General features: G+C 50.3%; 1 protein-coding gene across 2 annotated transcripts; it reads right to left on the reverse strand.

The window, feature by feature from the left end:
• Positions 1 to 39: 39 nt before the first annotated feature.
• Positions 40 to 19,582, reverse strand: EPB42 (erythrocyte membrane protein band 4.2). 2 transcript variants are annotated; one of them, XM_045539801.1, is made up of 13 exons: positions 19,377 to 19,582; positions 15,879 to 16,064; positions 15,004 to 15,237; positions 12,958 to 13,076; positions 11,478 to 11,582; positions 10,072 to 10,249; positions 9,393 to 9,531; positions 8,994 to 9,094; positions 7,975 to 8,217; positions 6,565 to 6,864; positions 3,725 to 3,885; positions 2,475 to 2,608; positions 40 to 279 (listed from the first exon to the last, which is right to left on the reverse strand). In XM_045539801.1, exons 1-13 carry the CDS (start codon positions 19,384 to 19,386, stop codon positions 117 to 119), a joined length of 2,073 nt encoding a protein of 690 aa, XP_045395757.1. In that variant the 5' UTR covers positions 19,387 to 19,582; the 3' UTR covers positions 40 to 116. The 2 variants fall into 2 exon arrangements, with proteins under 2 accessions (XP_045395757.1, XP_045395767.1); XM_045539811.1 differs by lacking the exon at positions 40 to 279 and having other exon boundaries at positions 2,493 to 2,625.
• Between the last annotated feature and the right edge of the window lie 397 nt (positions 19,583 to 19,979).

Here is a 19,979-nt window from a genome sequence, read left to right on the forward strand (position 1 = left end):
GTATTCCTTTATAGCAAGACAAAGGGACTGAGACACAACTTCTCTTCCTAGCCCATGTTTGGTTTTAGATTGTGACTTCAAGGGTTGATTGGGGAGAGTGCTGAGGGAGCTGAAGTTTAAGCTGAAAGTTCAGGGGCCACCACAGTGACACTTCTGTAGTTGGTTAGGTTCTGAAACATGTTGCAGTCCACTTCCACAGTGAGCCTCTGGAATCCCACATGTGTCGGTGTGAACTGGAACGGGGTGCACGCAGTGTTTCCAGGCCGCACTGAACTTAGTCTGAAATAAAGGAAAAGGCAGGTGCTAGTTCTGTCCCAGGTTCATTGCTCTGCTGGTCCCAGTGACTTTGATCCTTCCCTGCTTGAAGAGGTGGACCGTAGAGAAATAAACGTCTGAGTACTTTGCTGTTAAAATAGGACTGCCACAAAGAGCTGTTATATTTTCATGGTCAGATCTCACACATCCTCACCCATCTTGTTCCACCAATATTTGCCATGTAAAACAAAATGGGGTAGGGCATGTGCCCATCTCAGTATTTGGGTGTGCCAAGCACTCAGTGTACTCAATACAGGGACATTCTAATTTAAAAAGTAAATTCACAATATCAAGGTGTATTGGTTACTGAATTAGATCTTTGTTTATTCACTCCTGGGTTCAACAACAGCAAGTATTTCTGAGGCATTGTGTTGGAAACTGATGTGATGAGTAGTGTGATATGACTTCTGCCTTCATGTTGATTAGAGTCTAGTTTGAGAGAGAGTAATAAAACAACATTGGAAGAACTAGTTCCTGACAAAAAAAAAAAAAAAGACAGGAGCTTTAGAAGACAGAAGCCTCCCTACGCTAAGCAATTGCATGGTTGAGAAGAGACACATCCTAAGGGCTTCTAAGCTACATCTGTTCTTCCTTTTATCATCTGTGATTTCAGTCTGGTTCAAGTCTTGGTGTAATGCTACTGGGGTATGTTTGGAAAGACTATAGCTTAGGAACCCTTGTTTATTGCTAAGCTCAGCGGGTGCAGCAGGCATATTGAGAGGATGTCAGTATGTCAGCAGGTGATGTCTGGAGCCCTGTCAGCAACCTCCTGGCCTGCCTGTAGACCTTCTTTTGGTGAGTGAGGGAATGGTGCAGATTTCCCTTGAGGAGCTTTGCCCTGTGATTGATCTGGGAGAGACAAAACTCTGGTTGAATGTTGACAGTTTCACCTCTTGACTTATTGACAGGAGTGACTCATTGCATTCATGAGGCTAAGGCACTTGCCAGGGACCTCAGGGACAGTAGGAGTAGGTATCTTGAAGTTTAAACTGTGCACTGGGTATTCAACTAAGCATACAGTGGACATGGTGAAAGAAGATATTTGCAACATCTAAAACCAACAGGGACTAATACCTAGAATATAAAGGGAACTCCAACAAACTAACAAGAAAAAAAGGTGAGAACAGCAAAATAAAAGTGTGCAAAGATAAGGACAAACTATTTACAAAGGAAGAAATGGATAAAGCTGACAAATATTTGAAGAGTTGAAAATTAAGACAAAGATACTGCTTTATTTCTATTGGACTAGAAGAAAATAGAAATCTGGGTGTTGCCAGAAGTGGAGGAGAGATAGGAGTATATGTACTTGAGGGCATGTAGACTCCTGCAGCCATTCTGCAAATAAATCTAACAATACCTGGTCAAACCACGTTATTTCCTATGACCCTGCAATTCCGTTCCTGGGCCTATGTATCCCCTGACTCCACCAAAGTTTCAAACAAATATATAAGGGGACCTGTGTGAGGATGTGCACTGCAACATTATTTGTGGTGTCAGAAAGTTGGAGGCACTCTGGGTGCCCAGCACTGTGGAGAGGAGTGGTAGGAAGTGGCGGATGTACACGGTGGAATGTTATGTAGCAGAAGCGATGGACTTGACATATGCGTGGGGATCTTAAGAACATAGTTCTGAGAGAAAAGAACAATTAGACATTTACGTAAGTTAAAACTACAGGCTCATGGAGCAACAGTACACATTTTACACATACTAACAAAAGGATATGAAGGGTGGTAGTGGGAATGTGAACAAATGCCACAGTAAATAAAATTGTATATTGTGGTGTGACTGAAAGAATGCAGCTCTCTGGTCACACTGAGAAGCAGCCTATCTTTCACTTCATTACACTCTAGTCCCAGCCCTAACCCCCTCATCTGCATTCACCAGCAGTACCCAGGCTCTTCCTGCATAACCAGGTCTGCAACCGAGGTCAAGTGGGTACCCCAGAGGCTGACACAGCCTCCCTCATCTCCATTGCCCTGTAGACATGATGATCTCAAGAGGAGAAAGGTCATTTGGTAGCCCTGAGTCTTTAGTTCAGCTTCTGAGGCTATTTGCTCTGTCTCCATGGACGTAGCAGAGAAACAGTTATTAATTGTGGACTTCTGCCTTTCTGACCACTTGAGATATCTTGGTGGGATGAGAAGCTTGTGGTCTCTTACCTGTATCTCCTCTCTCTGTAAATGAGCCCTTTTCCAAGGATGGAGATCACACAGTCCTTCATGGGGGCAGCCAGGGAGTTGTGGATGCTGACTGAGGCCTTAAGAGGTTGATACTGCTCTACTTTCTCTGGCATCTGTGGAAGAGGTCACACTTGGAGTGAATGCCAAGGGCACAGAGCTGTAGTCACCCTCACCCCTCCTGGATACCCCTGTACCCTTCTCAGTTAACTCTTCTCAAATCTGCCAAACTGACCCAGACTCCACAGCTGACTTCCTTATCACTGTACCTGATCTGTCTGCATTTATTCTCACCCTTGATCCACCAGTGACAATCTCTGATGGTGCCTCTCCTCTGCTTAGAAATCTTGGAGAGTTTCCCACTGTCTTCGGAATTCAGCCTGGGTTGCATTCAGGGTTCTTCATGGTCTGCCCCCAGCCCACCTCTCCAGCCTCACCTCTTCCCTTGACCAAAAGACATCCCAGCCACATCAGGCGTTTTCCCATCCCCAGCACACCCCTCAGGCTCCTTCCTCTGCACCTTGTCGCTCAGTCTTCTGCCTTCAGTGGCCTTTCCCAACCTCTGTACTGAAAGCATACCCATTCTTCAGGGCCCAGCATAAGGCTAACATCCTTCATAAAGTCATCCCCAAACCCACCAGCTGGAATTAACCCACTTTGTTTCACTTATCCCATAGTGATTCTGGAGCTCTATTCAAGCACCAAACTGTTACCTCCCTGAGGGCAGGGACCGGATCTCTTTCATTTTGGCCAGGGTAGACATGTGGAAGAGGGCTGGACCAAGAGCGTAAGCCCCTAGAACTTCCTGTTTTAATGATCTTGGGCATGTTGCTCTCTAGAACACAGTTTTTTTACCTGAATAATGGGAACAGTTCCACCTTACAGGACTTTTGTATTAAAAGAAATAAGGGAGGTGAAAACACTTTGGCGTATTTATAAACACTAAATAAGCATAGTCTATTATCATCCCTGTAAGTATGGAGGCAGCAGATGGGAAGACTCCAATTTTAGAAACCTTTACTTAACCAACTAAAGAAGTTGGAAGATTTAAACCTTAACAGTATATGTAAGAAACCGTCACTTTCAAGAGAAGAAGCTCTCAAACCTAGCATTTCCTGGTAATCCTGCAGCATGACCATCTGCTCTAAAGCTTAAGGAGCTCAGATTTCTTCTGAAATGGGGACCTTGAGTGGTAGCAGATGAGAATAATTCAGAGAAAGACTGGTGCCTACCTCAATGGTAAGGCGTGGTTTACAAATGGCAATGTCTTCCTGAGCAAAGCGGCTAAGGCTGGACTCAGAGTGCGTTGCCACGGCAGTGAGTCTGAGGAAGCTGTTCTCAGGTAGGTTTCGCTCAAAATAGGAGAAGGACAGGCTGGTGGTTATTCCCCTAACTGAAACACATGACAGGCAGGGTCAGTGTCAGGGGGTGAGTGTGTGTACCCCAGAGACAAGCCACCTCTTGTGCTCTTGGCAGACCACCTCAGTGGGGTTGTGGAAGGGTCCCTGTGAACTAGAACAAGTTAAGCTCTTTGGGCCTTGGTGTTCTTTGTCTAATAACAATGCCTTTCTAGTGGGATGGTTTGTGTTAAACGAGATACTACAAATCGAGTGCTCATCTCAGAACCAGCCACATAGAGTTGCTGAATATATGCTCATTAGTTCCTTTCCATTCTCTGCTTCTCCTCCTTCCCTTTTGCAGAGAAAATGAAGCCATCAAGTAGGAATCCTCTCAAGCTCAAGTTCCCATTTCCAACCTGCAGACATGGACATTTCCTCCTGTTGTCACCCCCCTCGGGGGACCAGGCATGCCCCCTGCCCAAGTTGGGTCCCTGCTTTTTAAATTTGTGCCCCATCTTGACCTCACCTCTGACTAACTGTGTAACCTGGGGCAAGTGACTTAACCTCTGTCTCTTCCTCACTGGTAAAGTGGGGACAGTAATGGTTCTGGCCTCATAAGGTGGTTGTGAGGATTAACAATATGATGCATAGAAAACCCTTAATGCCATTTTTGGCATATAGTAAGTGCTCCATGCATGAGAGCTATAATTATTCTAGTTATCTTTCGATTTCCTAGGGGTCAAACTATCGAGTTTGGCCTATCTCTCCTGAGGCTTCAGTCTTGCCCTCCATACATGCATTTCCTCAGCGTGTAAGCAGATTCCCAACTGTCTCTCATCTTAAAGACACAGCACCCTCCCTCTGCCCAGCGTCCCTGGCCGACTGCCACCCAGCCTCACCTCTTCCTGTCATGCTTCCAGGAAGGACTGAACAGCTTGTCTCAGCTCCCTGACTCAATCTGCTTACCCCCCAGAAGCTGGCCTTCACCTTTGCTTCTGGGCAAGGCTACCCTTTCAACGGATGCTTTTCAGCCTTGACACCTCATGACCTCTCTGCTGACTTTGCTGGGTGCTCCCTTCCTCCCTTTGACTTCTTGGTCTCCCTTACTCTCTGCTCTTTCCCGGACTGTACCCTAAATGTGGGTGCTGCCGGGTTCCCTCCTTACCCTCTCGCCCATCCATGCCTTGACTCTTGGTGGCCTGCTCTGTGCTGGGATTCCTATGTCTAATCTCCAGGCAAGGGCTTTATCTTCAATAGCAGATTTAGGCTTCAAGCTGCCTACTGGTCATCTCTGCTTGTATGTTTCATGGGCTTTCAAACACATGCCACAACCAAATTCATCATTTTCTCCCCAAACCCATTTCTTCCCCATTTTCCCCATTCTAGTGGCTCACCCAAACCAGAATCACCCCCCTCCACACATATACACACATTGACGAGTCCAATCTATCCCACTTTCTTAATTTGTCTTAACTCTAAGTGCTGCTAGTTTAATTTAGCCTTCATTTTTTGGCTTATTACAAAACCTTCCAACCTCCAATCCAATGGTTCTCAACATTGGATGCACAATAGAATCAAATGGGGAGCTTTATAAAACAATCCTAATGCTAGGCCACACCCCTAATCAGTTACATCAGACTCTGGCGGTGAGGCCCAGGCATCAGTACTTTTAAAGTTCCCCAGGTGATTCAATGCACAGCCAGGGTTAAGAACCACTACTGTAATATGACCCCTTCCATTCCATTCTGCCAGAAGTTCTTTCTTTTTAAAATGGATTTCTCATCACATTGACTCTCCTGGTTAAAACCTTTCACCAGCTCTCTATCACCCAGAGAACAAACCTTGAACTTCTTAGCATGTCATACAAGACCCTGCATGACCTGGGCCCTGCCCAGCTCTCAGGCCACTTGCCCCGCTCCACTCCTCCCGTGCTTGGAAAGGGATAAGGATGCAGAGACTGGAGGCAGGGGCACTGGTTAGGAGGCTGTTGCAATGCTGTAGACAAACTCTAGTTCCCTGGTTCTCAAACTTGCCTGCACATTGGAATTACCAGAGGAGTTTTTAAAAATTCTGATGTTTGTGTTCCATCGTGGAGTTTCTAATTTAATTGGTCTGGGATGCAGGCTGAGCGTCGAATGTCCCCAGGTGATTCTAATGTGCAACAAAGTCTGAGAGCCAGTGCTCTGGTCCAGGGAATCTCAGCCCTGGAGTAACACAGGGAGTTTTTAAGAAATACCAATGCCTGGACCCCATCCCAGACCAATTAAATAAGAATATCAGGGAGGAAGAGGGACCTGGGCACATGTTCCTTCTGTCTGGAATGTCGTGACTGACTTTTCTGTCTACTACTCTCCTACTCATCCTTCCAGACTCAGTGCAGTATGATTTATTCAGGGGCAGCCTGTTCTAGCCTGGGCAAGATACTCTCCTGCCATTGTACTCTGTTTACCTCAGCAAATGCTTCTCACACTGCTATGAAAGGCCTGTTTACTTATCTGACTGCAGCTGGAATTGTTTTCTTTTTCCCATGTCAGGCCCAACAAACATGTGTTGAATGATTGTATGAGAAAGACATAGAACGTGAGTGTGAGCACCAGGTGCTAAAAGCCATCTCTGGAGACCTTCGGGGGCTGCTCTGTGGCTGTTCTGGGGAGCTCTGGGGTCCTCTGCTGCCTGCCCAGGGCAGGAGCCAAGGGTGTGGGAGGTGTCTGGTGGGGACATAAGAATGTTACCTAGGTTGGCGCTGAGCGTGAGGGACAACTTCTCCCTCCAGAGCTTGGCAGCAAGGACGCCATTGTAGTACACAGCCTGGGCCGCAATTGCCAGCTGCACCACCTTCTCCTGGTCACTGAGGTTAACTAGGGTCACTGAGAGCTGGGCGTCTCCTCCCAGGGCTAGAGAGCTGGGTGCTTCCAAGAACAGGTACACAGGGTCAGCACTCTCGAGACTGGGAGGATGGATGTCATTGTCTTTCCTGTGTTCCATTCTCTCTTTCTGGACTCTCTCCAGCACCTCTTTTTCTTGCAAAGATCCTGGAGAACGGAAGAAACAAAGCAGGCCTCTTAGCCAGCAATTATAGACTCTTCTAATAAAAACCCAGGATTGAAAGTCATTTACCCACTTCTGCTCAAATGCCAAAGTCAGAAGGCTTTGCAAACCTCTAAGGCCATATGTAGCCCAAAAAGGTGTGTGTTAGGCAGATCCACCATAGAGAGATATAGTTTCTCTCTTCCAAGCCACTCAAGGGCAAAGTTCTTTTTCAAGTGCTATGAATCCGTTCCTTTAACGACGAGAGACAGCAAACTTTGGGACAAGTCAACACTGTTTCTGAAGACAGTTTTGCAGGGAATTGAATCTTCTTATGTAAAAGAATTTGGATTTATTCCAAGGACAGTGGGGGATATGGAATATTCTGGAGTAGGTGAATAACATTAATGACATTTGAGCCTTAGAAAGCTCATTCTGGAAACTGAAAGTTGGAAACAGAATGATGATGGAGAGATGGGAGGCAGGGGGACCAGTTAGGGGGTGTTACAGGCCCGTAGACAAGAGAGGGTGAGGCCCTGGATTAACTATCAGCAGTGGGGAAAGAGAGCAGGGACAGACGTGAGGACAGCACGGGGCTGTGAAGGGGGAAGACACCAGGGCAGTGTGAGCCTTCTTGTTTGGACAAATAGGTGGCTCGTGGTGCCATTAACTGACATGGAGGAACAGGTTGGGGGATGTTGGGGGGGATGGAGAGAGGGGCAACATCAAAGTCTTCTGGCAGCTGGGCTTGGTCGTAAGTGTATTGCTTTATAGCAGTAGTTCTCAACTGGGGGCAATTTTTCCCCCCAAGGGACATCTCGAAACGTCTGGAGATGTTTTTGGTTGTCACAAGTGGTGGTAGTAGTCGTGAGGGGTGGTGGCATGTCATGGGTAGAGGCCAGGAATGCTGCCAAATGTCCTAGGATGCACAGTCCCTCACAACAAAGATTCGTCTGGAACAAAATGCCAATAGCATCAAACAGCGTTGAGAAACCCTGTTTTGTATGATGGGGAGGGACTGGGACTCTTTCTGGCCTGCATCTGTCTGGCCCACCCCTTCCCCGCGTTTGCTGCTCTAGGTGCTGAGAGGCCTGTGGCCCTTCCCTGACCGGTACCTTCAGGATACTTGTAGTTCTGAGTGATGTCCTCACAGCGGTCACTGCCCACACCCTTGGTGCTGATGTTGTTGCCAACATACTTTGTGGTGGAGTCGGTCAGCTCCAGTGTCCCATCTTCACAGCACTTCCAGACCACACACGAGGCGTTTACCGCAGCAAAAAGGTCTGACACAGCAGGGGTCAGCCCCAGTGTCCCCTCCTTGACTGCTCTGACTGGGACCAGATCACAGAACCCAGGGACTGAGGGAGAGAACAGTCAATGAGCAAAGGAACCACGCCCAGACCTCTGCTCAGCTCAGAGCTACATAACCTCTGTCCCCATCCTGTACCCTGTTCTCCCTCCCCAGGGCCAGGGTCAGAGGTGGGCACAGGCAGGGTCTCTGAGAGAGAATCCCAGAGGTGAGGCTCACAACCATCTCGTGATAATACTTTTTGGTCATGGCCTATGCAGGAGCCCTCTCAGGAACTGCACGGGTGGAACCTCAGAGGAACACACTTAGTGCAGGGAGTCCTCAAGCCGGCTCTACTACTGATGATAGGAAGAGGTCAGCCTTCTTGAGCACTTACTAGGTGCCAGGCTCTATGACATCTCTCTTTTTGGGTGAGGAGGAGCTATCTTTTTGTGGGTCCTGAAGTTTCCTTCTCTGAGTTTGAGCCTAAATTGATACCTTCTTCATCCATGTCCAAAACCTCAGAAGCCCCACCTTGCAAGCCCCTGGCCCACCACATCCACTGGCCACTGAGATCCTCTGCCCCTCACTGAGACTCGGCTCCTTTGCCCGTTGCTCTAAGGTAGACCTAGTCTCCCCACAGCCTTGTCGCCAGGATGGCTCACACCTTTATTCCCTTGAGCCCGCTGGCATCGGGTCAGCTGGCCACTGTCTTTCCTTCTGCTTCTCCTGTTCTGGAGGATGCACACTCCCTTTGGACCACTCCTGTTTCCTCTCCGAGGGGCTCCTTCGGCTCTCGCATCTCTGAGCAGCCCTGAGTGTCCCGGCCCCACCCCTAGGCTTTACCTTCTCCACTGGGAGCACTTGGGTGCAGAATCTGCCATCCATCATACCCCTGGGGCAGAGCAGGCCTGGTCATCCAACACTCTGTGGAAGTCTGGAAGATCCTGAATGTAGCACAGGGAAAACTTCAGGTGGGAAAAAAGGGGTGCTGAAGAGGTTCTAGAAATGCAGCCTGGCAGAGTTGTTGTTACCATGGGATGGGAGGACACGGTGTAAAAGCGGCTGCAACACTTCCAGGAAGGGGCATGCACACCGCGACCGACCATCGGCACCTGCCTCCCGGGGTCCTGAAAGCCTACTCCCAGTGCCAGGGCCCCTCGGTGTGTGGGGGTCCCCCTCGGTATACCACACAGAGGGGGAGCCCTTCCTGGTCTGGGACCTCTTCTCCTTCTGGCTTCTCACCAGATTCTGCCTCTCTGGCCTTCTCCGTTCTGAAGCCCCTCCTCACTGTAGTACTCGTCCACCAGCAGACCCCCGCCGGTGCCCTGGGCCGAGCCGAACGTGGTGACGACGCGCGCGGGGATTCCCAGGCATCGCAGCACTGCGTGAACAGGGGCGAGGGTCAGGGGCGCCGGAGACCGGGCCTGGGGGCGTGTGTACGGCTAGCGTTTTCAGTGTCTCCTCTGCGCAGGCTCTGCCTTAAATGCCAGGTGACATTGTGGGCGGAGAAGGGGTACAGGCACCAGGGAGTTAGGACTGACAGCCAAAACCAGGATGTATGAAGGCAGACAAATAAGGCACAAGTTACACAGTGTGGAGAGTTTATATTGGGGAGAGGGGTGCGAATATATCACAGAGCACTGCGGGTTTACTCTGTCGGGGCAGGGAAGGTTTCAGGGAGAAAGCGAGTTTGGGAGCAGAGTTTGCCAAGGAGCCTGAGGGGAGAGAAGCGGAAGCTGGTGGGGAGGAGCTGCCTGGGACAAGTGCCCATGGGTGGGATGAAGGTGGGGAAATGCTGGGAGTAGAGGCAGCTTTTGGAGATGTCCTTCCCACATAGGAGGCCAAGGGACAACCCAAGAGGCAGGGCAGGCACTCTGCTCAGTAGCCAAGGTGACCGAGCTGTGCATCGCCTGCTCCGTACCTGTGCAAGCAACAGCGGCCAGCACCCAGGCCTGACCATCGTACACAGGCCGCCCTCGGCCGGTGAGCCACTGCCGCAGGATGGGCACACTGCCCCGGCGCTTGTGCAGCAAGGCCCGTTCCTGGGCATCCTGGCTCTGTGGTGTGGGCAGGACACGCTTCTCCTTGAGAGCACGCAGCTGTTTGGGGAAATGTATGGATGTCAGTGTGTGAGTCCCCCGAGCAGGACAGCTTCCAGGGGATGGGGACTGAGGCAGGTGGTCTGTTCACCATGCCTGGGGAGCTGCGATGAGCATGGTGGATAGACCACCTGCATCAGTCACCTGGCACTTGTTAAACCTGCATGTTCCTGGGCTCCATGCTGGGGCCACTAGGTTATAATCTCTAGGGCTGGGGCCCAGGATTCCTCCTTTTTTTTTTTTTTTTATTTTGAAACAAGAGTCTCGCTCTGTCGCTCAGGCTAGAGTGCTGTGGTGTCAGCTTAGCTCACAGCAACCTCAAACTCCTGGGCTCAAGTGATCCTCCTGCCTCAGCCTCCCAAGTAGCTGGGACTACAGGCATACGCCACCATGCCCAGCTAATTTTTTCTATTTTTAGTAGAGAGAGGGTCTCGCTCTTGCTCAGGCTGGTCTTGAACTCCTGACTTCAAGGGATCCTCCCGCCTTGGCTTCCCAGAGTGCTAGGATTACAGGTGTGAGCCACCGTGCCCAGCCCCGGGATTCCTTAACACATCTTCCAGCTACAGCCATGAAGGAGCATGACAGCCACCCCTTATTGGGAGCTGGTTTCACTGGCCCTGACTCTTTTAAGGTGGTCCACACTTGGGTCCTGGAGGCTGCTTGTCCCAAGCTTCCTCCCATTCTCTGGCTGTCCTTGACTCTCACCACCTCTTCAGTGGGGACTTCAGAGGCACCAAGAAAATGGAGAACACATTACTGCTCTGAAAGGACTTTTAGAAACAAGACAAAGCACCATCTTACCTTCGTGGCCTGCATTTTCTTAGGAATAATTTAGAAATGACGACAAGTCCCTTTGATCACCATAGCAGCAAGCAGTGGGTGAGATGGACACCACGCCCTCCTTCCCCGGGACCTAAGCCTCCAGGTTGGGGCGGGGTCAAGGGGAAGGGAAAAGAGTGCTCTGAGGGGTCCAGGCCAGGTTTAGTCCTCGGCTGGCTTTTGTCCTGAGGGATGATTCTTCTTTTTGCTTTTCTCGCCCCTGTGGATGCCACTGCCTGTCCTTCTCCCCTTCTCACTCAGAACCTTCCTGGGAACTGTCCCTCATAGCCTGGCAGGAGGGGACCGTTTGTGACTTGAGGATTTCCAGCGCCACAGAGGTGGGGCAGGTCTGGCAGAGGACTCTTGTCTCATCTCCTTCCCACTCTGGCTCCCCCGACCTCTCACTCACCAAGGTGCCCACCACACGGGCCACGTGCACAGGCCGGCTCCACTCTGCCACCTGCTTGTCCACACTCAGCAAGCCCAGGCTGAGGTCGATGACATCCGCCTCGAACTGGAAGGAACACACGGGGCCATGATGAAGGGTCTCCAGGCCAAGCACTCACACCACAAGACAGCCCCATCGTCTCGTCCTTCCCCTAGGCCCAGGCTCCACACCTTCCTCCCTTGCCTCATTGTCCCCTCTGGGAGTTCTGGATTTTCCCTCCCTCCCACTTGGTCCCTGGGCCTGGGGATGCAGTCCTTGGCCTGTTCTGTTGTCTGACTCTCCCAGTAGGGTGTGAGCTCTCGAGGACATGTGCTATACAGCTTTGCTTCATTTCGTTTCCATTTATTGAGCTCCTGCTGCTCCCACTGGTACTGACCTGGGTGTGGAGGTTACCAAGGCACCTGCTCTCGAGGAGGAGGGCTGGAGAAGGGCATGCAGCCCCTTAGATTACAGATCACAGCAACATGGCCTGGGCTGTTGTACAGATGCCAACACAGAGCAGGAGCACAGTGGAGAGACCCCCTCTGCCTTTGGGGGTGGGGAAGGCTTCCAGAAGGTCTTAAGTGACAGGTAGAAGTTTGCCAGGAGATAAGGGAGGGAAGCTATTCCAGCCAGAGGGAATGTTCAGCCTGGGGTTCCAGGGACAGGAGGAGCTGGAGCATGGGGTAGCTCATGGGAAAAGAAAGCAGGGGTGTGGCTGGAAGGGCCCTTGGTGTCCAGCCAGGGATTCAGTCTTTATCTTATAGACCTGTGGTCCCCAACCCCCAGGCTGTGGACCTGTGGCCTGTTAGGAACCAGGCCACACAGCAGGAGGTGAGCACCAGTGAGTGAACGAAGCTTCATCTATGTTTACAGCTGTTCCCCATCGCTCACATCACCTATAAGTTCCACCTCCTGTCAGATCAGTGGCATTAGAGTCTCATAGGAGCACGAACCCTACTGTAAACTGTACATGTGAGGGATCTAGGTTGTGTTCCTTATGAGAATCTAATGCCTGATGATCTGAGGTGGAGCTGAGGCAGTCATGCAAATGCTGGGGAGCAGCTGCAAATACCGATTATCATCAGCAGAGAGGTTTGCCTGCACAGTAAATGTGATGCACTTGAATCATCCCAAAGCCATCCTCCCACCCCCTGTCCATGGAGAAATTGTCTTCCATGAAACTGGTCCCTGGTGCCAAAAGGGTTGGGGACCACTGCTGTAGACAGTGGGGATTTAGCAGAGACTTGGTTTGCCACAGTTCTTAGGAAGGTAACTCTGGTAGCTGTGGAGGATGGTCTGATGTGGCCCGGAGCAAAGGGAGGCACCACAGGACTGAAGTGAGCAAAAGAAACGGTCCCTCATGACCAGGGACTTTTGGACCTGCCAGCTCTATCTGGCCTGGACCTTGAAGGTCATAGGACAGCCACTGTCCCCCTCACCCCTCCGAGGTCCCTAGTACCTGGCCAAAGTCCCAGGACTCTTCCTGGATGCAGTCAGCTGTGCCGAGGTAGATGAGACCATTCTGGTTCAACAAGTACTCCCTGCGTTGGGCCTCATTCCCCAGGAACACAGCATCCTCTGGCGAGAAATGGGGGGATGAGGGCCGGTGGGGTGCTAGGCCTGCCCTCCACGTCCAGACCTCTGCCCTCCCTGCCCAGGTCAGGTTTGGCTGCAGGCCTCCCCTTCAGCTCTGGCTGAAGACCGAGAAGAAAGTCCCTCTTCCTCAGCTCCCCCTGGGACCTGGCCCAGAGTCCCTGGTGAATCCCAGTGTGGCCTGCATGGCCAGCCAGGCAGACAAGAACAAGACAACCTTAAAAAGCCTAGTCGTTTCCCGTAGACAGGTACAGCCAGAGAGCAAGAGAAATTGCCCAAGAGAACTCGATGACTACCCAGGGAGCTTCCCAGTGGCCTGTATGTCTTTCCCACAAGTCTAATTTGTGACCAAAAAAAGGTGTTTCAGAAAAAAAATAGTTAAGTGTAGGTTGACAGGAATGAACAGAGGGAAGAGGAGCATTTGGCAAGACAGGGTCGGGAGGAGCTGTGGGGTTGAGAAGTGGAAGTAAGAGCATTAGATTTCTGCCCTGGGGGTGTCTAAGTGGGCCTAGGACTCCTGCAGTCTCTTCCTGGTGCCCCACCTGCTTTCCTCATCCAGGGGTTGGCCTGGACATCGTGGGGAGAGCAGGAGACTTTTAAGGAGGCCATCGCTCACTCTGGGAAGCTGGGAACAGCGGGGGAACTGCCCTGCTCACCAAGTGCCTATGGCTCTGACTGGGTGGCCAGGGTGGTTGGACTAGTTCCTGGAGGCTAGAAAGAGAAAAGGATTTTGGAACCCTCGCCTCTCAGGGGCCCTCCAGGCATCCAGCTGGGATGAGAGTACTCAAGGCAACAGAAAGACAGGATATTAGAAATCAGGAAGCCCTGAAAAATCTGGGGCCTAAAATCACATAACCACATGCCCAAGGAGCCCTCGACTCCTGCCCTTCCACCCTGAGTACTCTCTGTGAAGTCAGCCAGACACCACGTCTTTGGAAATCACGCCCAACTGAGGTGTTTGGCCCCAGGATCCGCAGGCCTCTGGGAAGTACGTTATGAGAGCACAGGTAGCACCACCTTCCTCTTCTCCACTTGGGGGCAGCCCCGTTTATAAAGTTCTCAGCCTATAAATAGGGCTTTGACTTTTCATTATATGATGTAAAATTTTCTTTTGGATCCAGGAGAGCCTCATCTCCAAGTATGCTAAGATGAGACTGAGATGTCAGAGAATCTCTGAAAGTCTCTTAATCACCTCCCAGACGAGCAGAGCCAGCAACTCACCCCTGCCCAGACAGACGCTCCACACGCACTGATGTAGCGAGGCCTTCCCTAGCCAGTCCCTACGAACTGAGCACGAAGGCAGGAATCCTGGCACTGGAGTCACCACTGCGGGCTACCCCTGAACCAAGCACTGTCCCAGAACTGTCTTTGCGGTGTCTTTGCTCTGGTCACCAGGGCCTAGCTCTGGCTGTGGACTGGGAGGCAGCTAGGGGGTACGCCAAAGCCTCAGCTTTAGAGGGAAATGGCTTGAAGGTCTTTCTGCCAGTATGTGGGAAGCCACTGGGCCTCCCCAGCCAAAGGGCCTGTGTCCACACTCACCCACATGGGGCTGGGGACCCCTGAATGGACACTAGTTCCTGTGTGATGTTCCACCTGCCTATACCCTTGGAGCAGAAAGAAGGGCCTGAGCTGTGGGTGGGGCATATAAAGGGTGGGGCGGGAGGTTGGGTAACTGTAGCCTGGACAAGAGAAGTGGAGACAAAGCCCACTGGGATTCAGGTACCACAGAGGAGGGCAGTCATGAACTGGGGTCCAGGCACAGGGCCATCTGTGAGAACCTGGGAAGGTTCTTTTACTTCCCCATGTTTCTGCCAGTTTCCCAGCCCTGCCTTGTAATGGGGCCCCCCTGTCAGGCTGGCAGTGAAACTCTTGAGTCCCTGTGCAACCCAGGCTGGCCCATGTCCAAACATACCTCTGCCCCAGGGGTTAAAGAGCAGCGTGAACTGGCCCAGGAGGTGTTGCCCCCTGCCTGAGACCTGCAGCAGGAGTGAGTAGTGGCCAATGACAGCATCCACGGGCGTGGTCACAGAGATGGTACAGGACCGGGTATCTCTCTCCATCACCATTGCACTCCACCACTTTCGGTCCCTCAGGCTGGAAATCGGGAATATGGCTTGAGTCCTGTTGTCCTTGGAAGGCTGCTCTCCTGCAGTGACACAGCGATAAATAGGGCATTTGGAGTTCTTGGTCACAACTCAAGAGTAATAAAGTCAGGGTATTACGAAGATGGAGCAGGTGAAAATTGGTTTTAGAGGAGAATGAAAGAGGCCCATCTGTACTGAGGTGCAGTACGGGGAGATGGGAGAGCACAGGCTCTTGGCACCCATGGACCTATGTCTATAAAAGCTTCATAGTTTATAAAGTGAGCATAATAATAGTACCTGCTTCATAGGGCCCATGTGAAGACTGAATAAGGTATTACATGTGACATAATTGGCCCAATATCTGACATGTAGTATGGATTGAATAAATAGTAGCAATTAAATGTTATATTTAGCCTGGATTAGATCCCATTCACAGTTTTATGTGAAGCTGGTATTACATTTGCAACCAAAGGGAATCCCTTAGTGATAATGCCACCGAGCGACTTCTGAGTCATAATAAACAGTATTTATTACTCACGCCATCTCGGGGCATCCTCACAGCAGCCCTGCTGGCTGGGCAGGACTTTCTAAGACCCAGCTGTGGTGTGGGCCATTTGCCCCTTGTTCTCTACCCAGGGTGCTAGAGATAGAACCCCACACCCTCAGTCCTGCTGCCAAAGAGGTCTAGGCCTGTCCCACTTACCAGTTTGTGCAATGAGGTTCACCTTCTTCAGGGCAGGCAGAAATGAGTGGACTGGAGTGCGGAAGTGCAGGATGATGGTGAAGGGCTGCCCCCTCCTCACAATGAGTCGCAGGGAACTGATGGCTTTGGTGTGGTGCTCCTCATTGTTTCTTGCTGCCTGGAAGTCGCAGCTCTTGATACTCAGGGCTATCATGAAAAGAGAGACATCGTGGAGACTAGGTAAATGTGACAACATAAGTAAAAGCAGAGATTTTGGAATCAGAGGCCAGGGTTCAAACCCTTGGCTCGACTTATTACTTATAAGCTGTGCGACCTCAGGCAAGTAACTTAACAACCCTGAGCCTCAGTTTTCTTTTCCTGAGAATAATCATTCCTCTTTGCAAGTTGTGGGGATTAAATGAGGTAGTGTATGTAATACACTTAGCACAGTATCAGGCACACAATAAGTTCCATTAAATGGTACTGTTATTTTTTTTTTTATTAATGAGAGCAATGCTTGTTCTCATGGTTGAATCCTTTTTTGGTCCCAGTCCAAAAGCAATGAATAAAACCCAGAATCTTGCTCACCCCTACTCATTTATTCTTAGAGCACAATCTTGTAATTTTTAGAACTGGTTTTGAGATCACTGAGTCCAATTCTCTTGTTTTATAGATGACAGGAGTAAGGCTGAGGATGGAACTGACTCATCCGAGATCATGTATGGTGGCTCTTTGACCTAAAGTCTCACCAAACTCAGAGCACCAAGCACCCCAGAAAAACTCTCCAAGGAGGTATCCTGAGAGTATTATGACAGTCTATCAGTCAGTTCTCATTGTACAGAGGAAGGGGAAAAAAACAAGGAGCAGGGAAGCCAAAAAATGTGCTCAGCAAGCCCAAGATAAGACACGATACTGAAAAGAAAAAGCTTATTTCCTCTTGCAGCAAAGGAGTTTTATTCCTTTGATGGCAGAAGGCCACGGGGAGCTCCTTGGTCTGAAAGGCAGCCTGCAGTTTTTGCACTGGCTCAGCTGCGCTGAGAGAGAAGCTAAGGCTTTTGCTTGCAGCTATGGAATAAGGTCTGACCTACTTCAGGGAAATGATCTGACCCCGATGGCAAAGTCCTTTAGGCTCCAAGACATGTCTTGGCAAATTCAAGATACTCCTATTTCAAATTTCCTTTGGTTCCCAACCTTTCTGGTTGGTTAGAACTCAAGAACAGAGGGGAAGGATGAAGAAAGAAAGGAAAGCAACCCACTTGCTCTATTTTTTCTTTCATTAGTGATAGAGATGATAGAAGATCCCAATGATATAAAATTAGGGGAAAAGAACTGACATCGAATAGGAAGAAATGTGAAAGCATGCAGAGGGGGCAAGAACCTCCCTACATGTCTTGTCCTGGTGTCCCTTGGGCCCCTGTCCTTGTCCTCCAGTGGCTTGATCAGGCCATGGCTATAGAAAAAATAGCTACTATGAGGCTAGTATTTAGAAATTGAAGTACAGCAGCACTCAAAAACCAGAAGTGATTCTCTCTGCTTAGCACCAGGCTGGTGCTGGGGCCTAGGACGAGCCCAGCCCCTGTGGGCTAGTGGAGCTGGACTGGACGGTGGACTGGTGAACAGTCATGTACTGAGGCATATGACTTGAGCCTCAGTGTATCCGAATCCACATAATGACCACAGTGTTACAGCAAGAGCCACAATTTAGAATTCACCTGGATGCTGGTTCTGTGTGGAAGGCTACGCCTGTCTCTTCTCTACCTGGCTGGTGCCTACTCATCTTCCAGGATCCAGAGCACCTGCCTCTGAAGCCTTCACTGACTCCCCCAGGCAGAGGTCAGTCCTCTGAGCCCCCACAGTGCTCTGCTCCACTCCCCAATACTTGTCCCACTTCACAGTCATCACCTGCCCGGCCCTCTGCTCCCCTCTCCCTGTGCGCTTTCCGAGGTACATGGGTTTTTATATCTGCATCCCCTGCCTGTGTTCGCTCCCTCAGTGGATGGAGGAGACCGTAGAGACAGCCTTGACGGGAGCTTCTTGGGTGCATCGCAGCGGCCTCGGGCCTACACCTGTGCTGACAGCCCCTTGCGGCAGCTTCTGCGGCTTCTGCATTCTGGAGTCTGCCTGGCTTCTTGCTTTATGTCAGCTTCTGCCCCTTTTAGGTGGATTCCCCGACTCCCACCACCCTTTCTCTCCCATTGGGCCTTGAGGCTATGACACCCTCATGCTTTACCCAGGGTCTTCCTCTATTTGAATCACAACCCAGTGAGAAGTTGTGTTAACACAGAGACCCCAAGTGGGATGCTCATCAGGGGTTTCACTGATGTGTACAGCATCCCACCCTCTGCCCGCTGCTTTTCTCAGTACCTCACGCTGCCTCGTGCGTGCCCTTCAAGCACTTATGTGTGGTAAATGTTTAACAGCTGGCTTGGGGGCTGAGGGGAGGCGGAGGACCAAGTGGTGCTATTTGCCAGTTTCTGTGGCGTAAACACTGCACCTGGGCCACTTTCAAGCTACTGATGTGATGTCACTGAGTGTAGAGTTGTGAAGAAGTGCAGGGTCACACACCATTACATGGTTTCCCCACTATACAGAGACAATAGAATTGAGTATCCTCAAGAACATGAAGGTAAAAAGGAGTAAAATAATTAGGAAGTGATCAGTTTGGAGTGCTTTTTATCTTTGTTTTTAATATAATTTGTTTACTTGTAAGTTTATACAATTACATTCTTAATAATTCTTATGTTTAATAACTGGTGCACAAGACTCCTAAAAATTTGGCAATTGGCTCTAGCAAGCCCGTGCAAGCCAGCACGAGCCAGCCCCAGCACACCACGACCATGGAGCTAATACTCAGTGAATCCTCTCTGGTGGCTACTGGGTGCTCTGTTGCCACCTGCCTGGAAAGGACTTGGTGCCCTGGGGTATCTTCTGGTTTGGGACTAGACTTGACAGTCTCCTGATATCTTCAAATGTGTCCCTCTGATTGAGTAGATTTCTGGTTTATCTAGGTCCCCACAGTCCCTCTGCCTGCCCACTTCCTTCCCCAGGACACAAAAAGGCAGACAATTCCACAGGCCAGGAGATAGTCCTTAATTCCTGGCAAGAGTGCTCTGACTCTGGTGACCTCTGACTCTCACCTCCCCTTCTCTCCCATTTGACCTTGAAGCTATGACACCCTCATGCTTTCCCAGGATGTCTCTCACTTGTATCCCAACCCAGTGAACTGTGAACAGTCATGTTATAATGATCCTGGGATAAAAATATAAATCCGTGTTAACCACCATCACCGTCCCACCATCATCATCACAGACATGACCACCAATTTACACCAACACCCCACCCCATTCTCACTCCACAGCCACACCACCATCCCCTGCCCTGCACCAGCACCCACCACCCCACACCATGGCCACACCACCACCACTTCCACCATCATCCCACTTCCTTTATTGAAAACACGTAATGACAGAGAGGCCACTGACAGTCCAGGAAGCCTCCTGGAGATCTGGCTTGGCTCACCCTGTCCCATGGCTGCAGGCTGCTCTTATCCGCTTGACCACAGGAAATGCCTGTCTCGAACTTTTGCTTCTGGGTTCTCTCCCTGAGTATGTCTTCTAGAGAGAAAATGATGTAGGTACTTTTGTTGGCTTAAGAATCTGTAAATAGCAAAACTTCCTTCCTCTCCTCCTGTGAGCACCTCAACAGGTTTCTTCTCTCCTCCTCCCTCGCTGCTGGTATCTCCTGGACCAGCTGCTGGGAGTAAACCTTCGCATTTTATCTCTTGTGCCAAGAGGCCCAGGCAGGGGTATGCCTGGCAGACCTGGATAGCAGGTAGAATGGGGAAGATCTGCAAAGTGGAGAAGCCCAGAAGAAACTTCAAAGCCTGTTGCTTCAGTGGCCTTGAGAGACCCTCAGAGATGTTATCTGGACAATACTCGAGGACCCTGGAAGAGATCACTCCACAAACAGGAGGCCCATATCCAACTCCAAATCTTGAGCCCTGAATATATCATGGACTGCAAGTTGCTAGATGCTCATGGCTGTTTCGATAATAGAATGTGTGTGTCTGGAATTCATCTGCACGAAAGAGATAAGGAGGTAAAAATTGTTGGTGAAAATAAA

Source organism: Lemur catta, chromosome 1 (assembly GCF_020740605.2).
Source record: "Lemur catta isolate mLemCat1 chromosome 1, mLemCat1.pri, whole genome shotgun sequence".
NCBI lineage: Eukaryota > Metazoa > Chordata > Mammalia > Primates > Lemuridae > Lemur > Lemur catta.